Here is a 13,939-nt window from a genome sequence, read left to right as displayed (position 1 = left end):
AGCTATAAAATCTCCGATAAAACCCCTGTGAGCTGTGATCTGGAGCTGCTTGTCTGTTGTGTGGGAGAGCTGTGTCATTGCTGGCTTCCAGATGAGAGAGGTTAATGAGGGAAAAGCTTATTCCTTGCTGATTCTCTGTGCATGTGCCATGTCAGCCTACGCATGTGTGATCACAAAAACAGCTCTGGGGTGGCAGTGCCATAGTGGAATGGCACAGTCCTCGTACCACAGTCTGTTCCAAAAACAAATGGGAGAGAGAGTGGGCAGTTTTTAATGTGTTTGGCTGCCAAAGGGAAACCTTGTGTGGTCAACTATTGCATTTTGAGTGTGTTTTAAAACCTGTTGCTGAAGTTTTCTTTTTCTGGGTGTAGTGTCTGATGCCATCCAGATGCAGAAAGAATGGAGCTTTACCAGAACTTCTTCCCTGCTCACTACCCTGTATCGAAAAGTACGTCTGCCTGGTGTCACAAAGAGAACTTTATTATGTTGGGTTTATATTCACTGAAATACCTGAAATGAGATTGTTGAAAATCACTGCAGTGTTCCAGTCCCAGGATCCAAGCCAGCTACCAGAAACTGTGGGCAGGAAGAAGCATGAAGGCAAAGAACTACAGGGATTTTTGTTTATGCAAAGCTCTTAATGAGAATGAAGATGCTGATTGGAGATGTGAATTGTCACTGTTACAGAACATAACATGAGTTCTGAGAGAATTGGAATATTACTGTTTATTGTAGCCAGTGCTGGTTCCAAGCCAGGCTGATCTCTGGGCCTGGGAGGCTGATGCAAAAGCTGCAGGATAGCTTGAGAAAGTCCCAGTAAAGCCACTTGCCTGTGTCACCTTTTCTTACACAGAAAAGTCAGTCTTGTCTGTATCTCCCTCTTTTGTGTGACTATGTGTCCCAGCTAACAGGAACTGCCATCACTCTTCCAGCTGTTGGTGGCATTCAGTGCAAAGGAATCCATCTCCCAGCTGCAGCAAGTCTTGGAGACCCACGAGGTGAACTGGCAGCACGTCCTGTCCTGTGTTTCCACACTGGTGGTGTGTCAGGCCGAAGCTGAGCAGCTCTTCAAGGGTATGTGCCAAGCTAAGAAGTGCCTGTGCTGCTCAGATGAGGAGCAGAGCAGACATCCATGGGTGCTGTCTGGGATTCCTGCATGGAAAAGAACAGCAGAACATCTGCTTTTCCACTCAGACATTCCATGTCAGCAGTGATAAGAATGCCAGGCCTCATGTCTGCAACTTCTGAAACTTTGTGTACAGCTCCAATGGTTATTTGATAGTTACCTTCATTATTAATTGGTGTAGTGATTACTGAAGCTTAGTTCTAGCTCACCTTTACTAGCAGAGCTTGTTTGTGAGAGTTCCTTACTGATTATCCCAGTGCTGGACTTCCTGCAATTTCTTCAGGAAATCTTAAGAGTGTTTGACTGTTGAAAGTGCATGAAAAAATTAAATCAGATCCCAAAGGTTCCCCAGGCTGCAATACACGTCCTGCCTTATGTTTCATCACAGACATTTGTCTTCATTTACTGTAGAAAATTACAGCACCATTGTCAAAAGCAAAGTGTGAGGTTATTGTTTTATGTTCCTAGATCTACTGAGCCATCTCCTGCTAAAGGCCTTTGGGAATTATGACATGGAAAATATGATCACCGCATTCCTGATCGCTCGTCAGGCTGCTCTGGAGGGCCCTGCTGTCTTCATGCCTTACTCTGAGTGGTTTAAGGTAAGACTAAATGAGGCCTGACTGGTGAGCTTTCTTTTAGTTGTGTGAGGAAACCTGTGCATAAGGAATGTTTTGCTGCATGGAGAAAGCCTTTTTCCAGATAGGATAGTCAGGAGAAAGATGGGAAAAAAAGAGAAAGGATAATGAGTGATTGTATTGATATTAGGAATGATTGAATATTTATTACTGCCTTTGTGTCTGCAAAGAATAAATTTATTTGGCTTTCCCCAGTCTTCTCTCCTTTCATCTTTTAAGTTCACCTTACCTGTCTTAGTTATTTCCCAGGAATGCAGACATGTAATTCCTGTTATAATCATCATCTTGGATATATTTCAGTATCTTGATAACCAGCACTGTTGTTATTGCATAAGTGGTGGGCTGTGGCAGAGGAAGCATTCCTGTTTCCTGGAGGTTTGCATGCAGCTGTAATTGCTGTGTGTGACCTTAGAGATAATTGGTTGTTGCTTTTAATTGTAAATAGGTTGGTATTTTAGGGATGCAAATCTCCACGTAAATTCAACCTGGAAATTCCTTTGTATGAGTTTGCAAATCCAAGCTCAGCTTTGGCTGATAGAGTGTTCAGGAGGTATCAAAAGGTAAACTGGTTGTGTTCTGTGTAGTCTCAGACTGGTTATTTTCCTTAGAATGCCCAGATAAACCTGTGTAGAAACCTGCAGATTTGTGTTTCCATCACGAATCTCAATCCTTTGGTGCATCTTGGTGTTGTCTTGTTTAACTCTGAGTGTTCTCATGGCAGCAAACTTCTGCAGAGGCTTCTGTGAGTCTGTGCTCTGAGAGCTGGAGCTCCTCTGCTCTGGAGCCAGGCTGGGAGAGCTGGTGGTGTTCAGTCTGGGGAAGAGGAGGCTCTGGGGAGACCTTAGAGCCCCTTCCAGTGCCTAAAGGGGCTCCAGAAGAGCTGGAGAGGGACTTTGGACAAGGGCCTGAAGGGACAGGAAAAGGGGCGATGGCTTCCCACTGCCAGAGCAGGGTTAGATGGGATATTGGGAAGGAATTCTTGGCTGTGAGGTTGGTGAGGCCCTGGCACAGGTTGCCCAGAGAAGCTGTGGCTGCTTCATCCCTAGAAGTGTCCAAGGGCAGGCTGGACGGGACTTGGAGCAACCTGGTCTAATGGAAGGTGCCCCTGCCTGTGGCAGGGTGTTGAAGCGAGATGGGCTTTAAGGTGCCTTCCAACCCAAACCATTCTGGGATTCTGTAAATATTCTCTGGAGTCTTTTCTCTAGAAAGTTTCCCCTGATGGAAGTGGGATGTCTGGGATTTGTGTGCTGTTATGGCAGCACCGGGATGAGGATTCTCTCCATGCTGAAAGGCTCTTTTGTCATTTTTCCCTGTTTCAGGCTTCTTTTGGGAGTGCTGGTGGCCACCATGGGAGCAGTAAGAAAGCTCTGGTCTTCCTCTTCGAGTTCCTGTCAGAGCTGGTGCCCTTTGAAGCTGCCCCATACCTGAAGGTGAGAAAGTGCTGACAGGTGGTTTTCAGATGCAGAACTGCCCCAAAGTGACCATCTTTGTGCCTTTGAGTAGGCTCAGCTCATTATTAATGTTGTTATAGGAATTCCATTACTTCTGATACATTATTCAAACCCTTTTCTTCCTGAAATAAGGAAGGACAAGATTCTTTTATTTTTTGACTGGGAGAATTCCTTTAATGGAATTAAGTTGAAGCACTTCAGTGATTTTGTTTGTTTGCTGTTGTTGGGAAAAAGTATGTGTCAGTTGCCATGAAAATGGTTTATCCTAAACCAAGCAATAATGCCTTCTTTAGGGAATATTTGACGTGACTGTAAACATTAGTCAGAATTTTACACTGATTTCCTGTAAAAATGGCAAATCTGGTTGTGGTTTTCCCATTTCAGGTCCATATAATGTACCCACCTTTTGTGCCAACGAAACACCGGTCCCTGCTCTTGGAATACATCACTTTGGCTAAAACCCGACTGTCTGACCTCAAGGTCAGTGAAAATTGTCTCTTTTGAGAAGAATTCCTTCTGGATCTGTCAATCCCTGCTGTATGTGACCACCTGCATCTCTGTAACTTCACACAGGTGGCCATAGAGGACATGGGGCTCTATGAAGACCTGTCTTCCACTGATGAAGCTGTGCAGGTACTGCTGCTCTGCTGCCACTTTTCTCATCAGCCATGTTCCTTTTCCTTTGGAAAAGCACTTAGGTTACCAACCTCCCTGCCATTCCGAGTTGGAGCATACTGCCAGATCTCCAGCTTTAAGCCAGAGGGGTTAGTGGCCATAAATACAGGATCTCCCCAGATTTCATGAAAACTGGAGTAATATTTTGTGGGTATCTTGATTCTTTTCAGTAGAGCCATCATCTTTGTGGTGCTGTACCAAAGTGTGAATATTCAAAGGAGATTTGGAGATGGAATCTACTGTCTGCAGCTTCACACTGTGGTTCATGATAAATTTTGGGTAACAACAGTAATCTATAAGTAAACATTTTGGTCAGACTAAGAGGCCTCACTTACACAGTCAGTACATTAAATACAGGCTAGAGACAGGGTGGTTGAATATACTGCAAGAACCCCAGTCCTGTGATGAACTGACAGTCATAAGTGAAGATTTAATTTAATTTTTCCAAGTCTGATCTGTTTGTCAGTTGAGAAACTTGTTGCAGTTTGAGGTGTGTTATGGCTCAAACAAGAGAAACCCGGGATGTCAGTCCCTCTGCCTGTAGGCACGGACTGAAAGTGGAGATGGTGCGTCTTGATTCCACATGTGCAACTGAAATAGAACCACAATAATCCAAATGCAGAACAGAAAAGGGAAGTTTATCACCACCCTTGATTTCTCACATCTTTCTCTCATTCTCTCTGGCAGCCCCAGGGCCAGGCACTCCGTGATGTTGAAAAGGCTCTTCAGATATTTGAAAATACAAGGAAGATCCCAACATCTGTGATAGAAGCCAGGTACTATGTGCTTTTCAACTCTACCTGGATTTAGGTATTATAATAATAACAGTAATAATAATAGCTGAATGCAAATCAAAATAAGGACACAAGAAAAATTGAGGATGTGAGCAAAGGAGGTTTGGGAAAGTTCTTCCCACTTCCTCAGGAGTCATCTTAATAAGGATATCTGTGGGGAGAGAGAAAAGGCATATGCACCCATGCTAGAGAAGTCCAGAATTGTCATAATAAAAAGCAAAATTAAAGAAATTAATAGTTATTGCTAACCTGAACGTGCTCTGTCTGTGGTTATTCACATTGCCATGAATATTTCATATTTGCAGGAGCTGAATTAATTCCTGATGTGAGGAGATGGCACTTTGGACCTCTGGCATTGTTAATACTTTGCTCTGTTTATTTTCTCAGTATTTTCAGGCGACCATATTACACCTCCTGGTTCCTTCCTGCCTTGCTTAGACCACGTGTGGTGAGTATTTGGCTCTTTTTTTGCTCCTCCCATGAGCTGTGTGTTTGTACACAGGTAATTTGCCCCTAACCTGTCTTTCTCTGTTGCAGCTCCCTAAAACCCCAGATGCATGCATGGCTTTTATAGACTCTCTGAAGAGGTATTGAGACTTCCCAGCGTCATTTTCTGTGCTGATGGGCTTTCTTTTCAGGACACTTGATGTCAGATTATCAGAGGCTTTGACACCTTGGTTACAACCAACCTTGGCAGGGCTTTGTGGCCCAGGTTTGTGGCTTGCAGGTTGTGGATGGGGGAGCTTGTCTTTGTAGTCTTCAGGTCTGTCATTAGTCCTGTGGCCACTGTGAAATCATTATCTAGGAGTCCCTCTGGCTCCGGGCCAGGTATATTCTTATGCAAATTTTGGAGGATATAGATGAATATAAAATTTCCCCAGGAATATGAGCCCCCCTGTGAAAGCTTCTTTGGGAGAGGATGTAGGAGGAGTGGAAGATGAAACTTAAATCTCTGTTAGTGCTCAAGGGACACCAGGATGGTGCTCCAGGAGGACACAGCCCCTTTCAGGGCTCCAGCTTGCCCTGCATGCATGTTTAAAAGTGCTTTTCTGCATTGCAGAAGCAGCTTTATTTTACATCCAGCAGTTCCTCTGTAACCTCTCATGAAGGAAAAATGTTTGCAACACTGCCTGCAAATGAAGTGCTTGGTCCTGCCTTGTCATTCCAGTCTGGCTCTAAAATTAAAGACTGGATCATTTTGTGAAATTAAGGTTGTAAGAGAAGCAGCTGACTTCCAGGGAGCCTTGTGGGACATGTTTTTAGCACCGAGTGCCTGCCCAGCAAGGAGAGGTCACACCTTGGGCTCATCACGTTCATGTTTTACATGTGTGAATGCTGCATCTCACAGCTCACAGTCTCAGATGTTAGGCACCTACTAGATATGAAATAGGCATTAAAGCATGAATTAATAATATATGTAGTATTGGTTTTGTGTGTGTTATGTGTGTGCAATACTTGCTGTGAAAGCCTTGGATAGAAATCTCTGCCCCTCATGTCAGATGATTAAAAAATGCTTCAGATGCTCTTTATGCTTCAGAGCCCCTCTAATTACATTTCATAGCAGAGCTGTTGTTTGTACTTATATTTAATAAAACTGCAGTGTATGGTTATGCAGGATAATAAATATATTCTTTTTTTATATATAATTACAGAGCTGATAAAATACCCTCAAACTTGTACTCCTCATACCTGCAAGCCTGTCATGCTATGAAAGAGAAGATGTTACAAGGTAAAAAATACATTTACTTATGGATCAGTTTGAAAGGTTAATTTTTCCACTGATGCCCTCTGAATTGAAAATTCTCAGACATTTGGGGCTGGATAGGTCTTTAATCCACACGTAAATAACTGTAAGTTCTTTATGTTGTGTCGAGGTGTTAAATAGTTACTCCTGTAATGACTTTCTCTGCCAGCCCTGCTTAGGTGGGAGTTTTGCAGTCCCTGGGAGCTCTGTGCTGTGCTGAGGCTGCAGATGATGCCTGAGCCTGAGCTGGCTGAATTCCACCTCTGAGACCTCTCCATGAATCAGCGTTTGCAGCCTGAGCTGCTCAGCCCAGGCGAAACCTGCTTTGCTGGGAACCTGCTGTGTTGATCCCTTGTGCAATGGCACTGGTGCTGTCTGAGCTCCTGGCATCCCCTTTTAAGAGAGGATTAGGGACATCTGGGGGAACAGGAGGGGCTGGGAAAGGATTGCAGCTCCTGGTTTTATAGGGGTTTTTGTGGGAGGGTCCCGATGATTTTTGGGTCCCATTGCTGGGTCAGTGTAATGGGTATTTAGTGAGCTCTGCTGTCTCTGTCAGCCAGTGGGTGTTTCTTACACATCTTCAAATGTTTTATATGAAATGAAAAGGTCAGGCTGGTGAGCAGAGATTGTTCCCAGAGCGTAGTGGGGATAAGTTACAGGTTCATACTCTGACTATGAAGATAAATCTATAGCCGCCTCCTGCTCGGGGCCTTTGAGGCTCTGTGGAGATGCTGTGGCTGGAGAGGCGTGACAGCCCGTCCCCGGGCGCGGCAGATGTGCAGCAGGCTGGCTGCCGAGGTTGGCCTGGCAACCGGGTGGGATGAGGTCCCTGCGGGCCGGGCTGGGGATCCAGCAGGGGATCCGCAGCATCCCGGCAGGCTCTGCAGGGCTCCCGGAGTTCCACTGACCTCTAGTGGCACAGCCCGAGCCGAGTGCCAGCCTCCTGCTCAGCCTGAGCCGTGTCCCCTCCTGTCCCCTGCTCCCTACTCCCGTCCATCCCCTACTCCCTGCTCTGTCCCTGGGCTCTGCACAGAGCCTGGATTTAGGGCAGGATTGAGCACTGGGCAGCCCCAAACCCTGTTTCTCAGTGCTCACTCTCACACAGATGACTCAGTGGTCTCCTAACACCTTATTTTACAGCATGTTTACAATCAGTAACAACCTTTGTTATTTGCTGTTCTGTGTGATTTATTCCTGGCTCTCCTACAAGAAGTTGTTCCTGTCTAACGAACTCTGGGTGGGTTTTGGGGCTGTGGCAGTTGCTGGTGGCATCTCTTTCTAGTGGTTAAAGGAATTTCCTTTTATTCCTTCTTTTAAACAAAAAGAACAGAGTAACATGTAGCATCTGGACAAGTGCATGGTGTTGAATTGAGGAGAAGCTGATGATGTATCCATGCTATAATATCTGTCTCTGCATTTTTAGTCTGATTCCAGTCTTTTGAGGACAGCAAATGTTTCTGTGAGGGGAGAGCTAAAGGAAGTAGGAAGAAAACTCTGAAAACAGAACTTTTTTTGGCTCTTGTCTTTAAAAACTGAATTCCTCTCTGCAACCAGGCATAAACCCATCAATTATTAATTAAATAGCACACCCTGAATGTAAAAACAAAGCTGTGTGTGTGGCAGATTGACAGTTTGGGGTTTTGTTAGAGCTTCAGGAAAAGTAAATTCTGCTTTTACAGAAAGTGCACACAGAGTTTGCTGAATGTATTTCCTCTCTTCCTTGTCCAGATGAGTCCAAAGCAGAGCCCAGCCTTTCCAAAGAGCCTGTTGAGCAGCTGAAGGCTGAGCTGGCTGAGCTCAGGACACTGGTTGTGGACCAGACTCAGTGGGAAGGTAAGAGGGAGGCAAGTTACAGCTACCCCTCATTCACTGTTCCAAAAGCTGCCTGAATAAAGTGTGGCTGATGCTGGCCAAAGCCACAGCAAGAGTTACTGCCATTGCTACCTGAAGCTGGAAATCCTTCAGAGCTGATAATCCTTCCAACTATGAATATATATATTTTAATGTCAAATGTATTCCTCTTGGTAAATTTGGGACTCCATCTTTGTGAGGATCACTTGGTGCCACACCAGTCTCTGCAGCCCCACTCCTGGGCTCTCCTGGTGACCTGGGCCCCCTTTCCTGTGTTAAAGTATATATTTCACTTGTTCTTCTTCCTGCTGTGGGGGGTTGCAAATGTTCCATGCCTGCTGTCCTGGTTCCTCTCTGCCCCTGTCGCCTCCCCGCAGATGTGCCAGCACAGATTGCCGTGATTTCAGACAGACTCCGGAGTGTCCTGAGTGACAGCAATGATGAGAATGAAGCTGCTCCTTCAAATTCTCCAATCCCAGTCTCTATTCCTGCCCCCAGGCTGGAACCCTGCCATCGGGGTGTGAGTACCATCTGGCTTGGGGAGAGAAACAATGGGGCTGGGAAAAATGCATCTGGATGGTAGCTGTGAAAGGCTGCTTTGTCTGTGGAGAGCAGGAAATGCACTTCCCCTTTTGTCTGCCTTGTCCTGCCTTGCACAGAATATTCATGTGTCTTAACCTCCTGGAAGTTGCTGGATGACAAGATCTAGAGGTATGTTCTGGCAGAGCAGTCCTGGGATGAGCAAGGCTTTCCTCAGCAGCCTTGTCTAGGTGTTTGTTGTGTGCTGGGATCATTCCTGGGCTGTTAGGGGTTTAATTTTCCATCCTTAGTGCCAGTGGATCTGTACAAGTTGGAGTGAATATCATTAACCAGTGTGTCTCCTTGTTTTAATATCAGGAAACATAATGTACACAAAGCAGAAAACCAGGTCTAGATATCCAGCCTGACAAGCAGGAATTAGCAGTGTGGTTTTCATTCCAGGTTTATTCCTGGTTTTTATTCCTGTTTTTTTTTTATTTCAGGTTGTTGATCTTTTGCTGACATCATTCTGCCAAACCCTAATAGCTGCTTCCTCTTTTAACCCTCCTGACAGGTAAGATGTGAGTCAAAGAGTAGGGAAATCAGAATGGGTTGATACACCAGAATTCCAACACTTTTCCAGGGGCATGGAGGAGCTTTAGCTGCTCATTCCCACTGTGCTAGGCTGGCAGCTGCAGGCTGCTTCACTCAGAGCTTCTGCACTTTGAGAATTAATGTGCTTTGAAGTATTTGTGTAAATAAAACATATTTCTCCTCTGTTGTTACTGATCCCTGCAGAAAAGTGGCCTTTGCTCTGTTTTGTGCTCTGTGACAAGGTTTAAACACTCCCCACAAACACGATGTGATCATGCAGATGTTTGCAACTCAGTGGTGGGGGATGGCAATGAAGCAAATACTTTTTGTCCTGGAATTACTTCCCCCTGGCAGGGACTCATTTGCTTCTGGCCTGGCTGAGGAGGGAGAGGCAGCACTGCTCTGCCCCTGGAAGAACTGTTGATAGCCACGTTCTTCATGATGTAGCAGAGTCTGTAAACATTATGGGCAACATGTCAGTGGAAAATCACTTTGTTGGAAAACAGCAGCGTGCTGAGGAGCTGGCTGGGCTCCCAGCTGGGGCTGCTCTCCGGAGGGCAGCGTGCTCTGGCAACCAGAGCATCCTTCCCTCTCTTACAGTGGTTTGCCCTGGAGCAGATGAATCAGTGCTAAAAACCTGTGCTGGGAAGTCACTGTGATAAACAAGAGTCCCAGGAAATCGTCTCTAACCCAATTCCCACCTGATCTCCTGGAGGATGGGTTTTTCTGTGAGCTGGGTGGAAAAGTCCCTTCCTCTGCTTTGTAGCAGGACCTTGTGATACCAACTTCTTTTTGCTTTGTTTTTGATCCCATTTATTGCTCTGCCTCTGTTTACCTTGTGCTGAGGCTGTGCCCCAGGCAGCTCCTCCTCCCCTTGTTGTCACCTCAGAGGCCACTTTGGCCTTCTGAGATGACAACAAGTATGTGGGATATCATCAAGTATGTGAGGCAGGACACTGGTGAGGGTCATGTCTGTAGGGGTTCTCTGCTTAGGTACCACAAAAGTGCCCCTTCCTTCGAGCCTTGAAGGGAATGATAATTGTGGTGTATTTACAGACAAGGATGGCTCAGCTCCATGATGTTTAAGCATTTTTAATCACCTCTTCCTGCATTGGGGATAAATGAAATAAGTCTGTGGTTTCTCCTTCTGCAGGCAGGGCCCATGCCTCTCCTTGTTGGTGAAGATGATGTGTGGACACAGGAATCTCTTACCTGCACTTCTGTCCAGGCTCTGCCAGCTCATTTATCATCAGGTCAGTCTTCCAACCAGGAATCCTATGGTTATAGTGTGCTGAGGACTATCCTAATCCATTTCCTGGGCTGGGGGGCATGGACCTGTCTGGGCTGCACTGTGAAGGGACTTCACTGGCCTCCAGGCTTCCAAAAATAATCCCATTTTGGTCAAATAGTATGGAGTTGCTCTCAGGAATGTGAGGTGAATGTTTTCCTACAGAAACACTGCTGTGGAAGGTAAATGCATTCTAGATACATTTTAACAGAAGCTAAAATAGGCAAGTTGAGGAAGGAGGCAAAAGAAAAATAGTGAAATGCTTTGTTCCTAAGCTTCCACATCAAATAATTCACTTGTAAAAATTTAAAAATAAAATAAAACCCCCCAAATCTGGGCCTCAGCAGTGCATGATTTCCTTATTAAAGAATTGTGTGGTTTATTTTCTCTACCCTGTGATATTGCAAGGGTGGAAGTAAAAGGCTGATAGACCAACCTAGCTGTCAGAGAAGATAAAAAGCCTTGAGAAACCCAGATTCTGAATTTACAGTGAGTTGCTTTAAGTTGCTGTGTTACAGAAACCTCCACTTCTGCTGCAGGTTGTGTCTCATCAGCTTGATTAATATTGCTCAACTAATTGGTCAGTGGGCAGAAGCAACATTCTGCTGCTTCATTAATTCAGAGCTTTTTCCATGAGAAAGGCCATTTTGGTGCAAAAGGAATGTTACAATGATATAGATGAAGTATTACAACGTTAGAAATGAAATGTTAAAGTGTTACAATGGAAATGTCACAATGAGACAAAATGCTACAATATTATAAAGGAAGTGTTACAAAGTCACAAGCGAAATTTCTTTAGTTCTTTATTTATTTTGCCTTTCAGGGTCCTTCCCTGACTGATGCTCATATTTTAGGACTAGCAGCTTTTGTGATCCACTTAAGTGAATCGAGAGCTTTAATTCCTGGAGTAGAAGCCAGTTTTGGGATCTCCCAGCCTGTTCCTGAAAAGGCCTTTTCCATCTCTGAGTATTGGACCTGCTTGCTCATATGCAGGACAGAAGAGTCATTTGCCTTCTGCATGAGGTGAGATGGTACATCCACCACCTCCTTGTTTCCCCAGCTGAAGGGTTTTTGGGATGCTGGGAAAGCTCCCATGGAGGATTTGCAGAGCATATGGAGGGGATTGAACTAACCAGATAATGGTATTCCTTCTTTTTCTCTCTCAGGTTTTGTACTGCAGCAGCAACTTATGCGATGTGCAAGTTCTCATCATGTTCTCATGAAGATTTTTGTGCCTTGATTCCTCCTGGCCTGATTAAAAAGGTAAAAGGGTGAAAGTTTTGCCATTTTCTATGAGAAAGTTCAGTCTCAGCCCAATTTCCTGCTGCAGGGCCCTGTGCAAATATGACTTACACCAAGAAAACGATATAAAACGACATCTTTGTACCCTCTCCTCTTACCCCTTAGTGTATCTGCTGGTTTGGCAGTTCCACACAACCAGAGGTGGCTGTTTCTGTGACAACCACGTGCAGAGTGTTGTGTCTTTGTTCCAGCTGCAGCACCTTGTGCCTCGGCTGAGCTTGGAAGCTCGAGGGGTCCTGTGTGAGGAGGACAAAACTGCCCTAACCTGGAGCTCCCTGTCCTGCCCCTCTCTGAACTACAGAAGAGCCAGCCTGTGTTTGTGGAAGCAAGCACTCTTCCAAGAGCTCTTAAAGGAAAAAGCATTCCAGGTACAAATCTTTTCCGTGCCTTAAATTCACCCTGTAATTCTCATTTTTTAGATCTGCCCTCTGCAATTTCCTTATTGGTGATCAAAAGCTTCTTGTAAGAGCTTAATGCCTTAAAGTAAGAGCTAAATGCCTGAAAAGTTGGCCTGACAGCTGAGTCATGTGGGCTGGGATGTATATTCAGTGTTATTTGTGGATTGTGATGGTAATGATATGGTAGATAGAGAAAACCAGAGGTAAAACCTTGTGTCCTACTTCTTGGAAAAGCAGGAAGCTTGGTAAGCTATACCATATCAGTAGGAAACTGCAGAACTGTAGAGCAAAGGTGTGTCCATCACCTTGGCTCCCTGCTGTTCTCTCTGTAAAGTGATGGTGAGACAAATAACTGAAAATCTTTGCTTTTTTGGTGCTTTGTCTAAATATCAATGTTCCATGAGCCCCCTGTGCACCTTGGATTGCTTAGCTCTGCCTTGCTGGAAGCAGGTCACCATCTCAGCTCTTCTCTTTGTACCACCCTTGTGGTGTGTCTGATTTGACAGACTTTCCTTTTTTAACCTACTTCCTCTAAAACCAGTTTGTCTTTGTGCAGAGTTTGTGGTGTTCCTAGAATGACTCCTTGTACTTGCTCAGAGTGCAGGGTTGAAATACCTCTGTGTTACAACCTCCCTTTGATGCTTACACCACCCTGTCTGACTGAGGTGCTTTGCTCATTTTAGCCTTTATTTCTAATAACACACGTTTGTTCTGGTATCTGGGCTTGCAGGTGATGAGTGTGGTTGGAAATGTCAAAGGGGTGGGTGTGTGTGAGACAGGCTTTACGGGCTCTCTGTGAATTTTTGAAGGCCAATGGGGTTTTAGCTTGGATTTCCTACAAGAGAAACAGGACAAAAACTTCCTTGGGTTGATGTCCCCTGTTTCATGTCTTTCAATCCAAATGGGACTGTGTCTGGGGATGAAGTGAAGGTGCATTTTATGCTGGAAAGCAGGTGGCTGTTCTGCACAGGTGACTTGCCTTGCTGTTCTCCCCCATTAATAAATTCTTGCTTTTCCCAGCTGTCTTTCAGAGAGTGGCTGCTGATGGAGCTTGAGGTGTGCCCTGAAAAGGATATTCTCTCTGCTTCAGAAAGGTAAGTGCAGAGGGGCTCTTGGAAAGGGAACAGTCCAAGAGTCTCCCACCCAAATTAGGACAAAGCACTGAAAACTAGGAAGTAAATAAACAGCTACTGGAGGACACAAATGCCTGTTGCCTGCTGTGGTTTGTCCTGAGCTAAGCACTGCTGGAATGAGGGGGGTGTGTGTTAACCTACGGAAGGCCAGGTTGGACAGGGCTTGGAGCAACCTGTGGAAGGTGTCCCTGCCCATGGCAGGGGCTAGAACAAGATAAGCTTTAAGGTCCCTTCCCACCCAAACCATTCTGGGATTCTATGAAGCTCACCAATATAGCCTGCATGTTCAGCCCTTCCAAATAACTTGGCACAAAACCTTCCCACTTCCGAATGCGAGAGCTGACTGACATTGCGATGGGTGGGATCTGCTGGAGGACTCTTCTTGTCTGTGCTTATGTGCTGCTTTTGTCTGATCACACATCATTC

The 13,939-nt window shown here is 45.2% G+C and overlaps 1 protein-coding gene across 4 annotated transcripts in view; it reads left to right on the top strand.

The window, feature by feature from the left end:
• Positions 1-13,939, top strand: part of FANCA (FA complementation group A) — a 33,065-nt gene that overhangs the window by 10,322 nt on the left and 8,804 nt on the right. For all 4 annotated transcript variants that reach the window (XM_032701228.1, XM_032701226.1, XM_032701225.1 and 1 more), the window contains 18 exons: positions 372-448; positions 933-1,074; positions 1,595-1,728; positions 3,084-3,194; positions 3,600-3,695; positions 3,789-3,848; positions 4,578-4,666; positions 5,072-5,132; positions 5,222-5,271; positions 6,337-6,413; positions 8,157-8,261; positions 8,657-8,799; positions 9,302-9,372; positions 10,546-10,645; positions 11,504-11,703; positions 11,847-11,943; positions 12,174-12,350; positions 13,401-13,474. In XM_032701228.1, coding sequence (XP_032557119.1) covers positions 372-448; positions 933-1,074; positions 1,595-1,728; positions 3,084-3,194; positions 3,600-3,695; positions 3,789-3,848; positions 4,578-4,666; positions 5,072-5,132; positions 5,222-5,271; positions 6,337-6,413; positions 8,157-8,261; positions 8,657-8,799; positions 9,302-9,372; positions 10,546-10,645; positions 11,504-11,703; positions 11,847-11,943; positions 12,174-12,350; positions 13,401-13,474 — 1,864 coding nt within the window. The remainder of the gene's footprint in view (positions 1-371; positions 449-932; positions 1,075-1,594; positions 1,729-3,083; positions 3,195-3,599; positions 3,696-3,788; positions 3,849-4,577; positions 4,667-5,071; positions 5,133-5,221; positions 5,272-6,336; positions 6,414-8,156; positions 8,262-8,656; positions 8,800-9,301; positions 9,373-10,545; positions 10,646-11,503; positions 11,704-11,846; positions 11,944-12,173; positions 12,351-13,400; positions 13,475-13,939) is intronic.

The sequence above is a fragment of the Chiroxiphia lanceolata genome, chromosome 13 (assembly GCF_009829145.1).
Source record: "Chiroxiphia lanceolata isolate bChiLan1 chromosome 13, bChiLan1.pri, whole genome shotgun sequence".
In the NCBI taxonomy this organism is placed as follows: Eukaryota; Metazoa; Chordata; class Aves; order Passeriformes; family Pipridae; genus Chiroxiphia; species Chiroxiphia lanceolata.
Note: the sequence above shows the minus strand (reverse complement) of the source record. Positions and strands in the feature narration are given on the sequence as shown.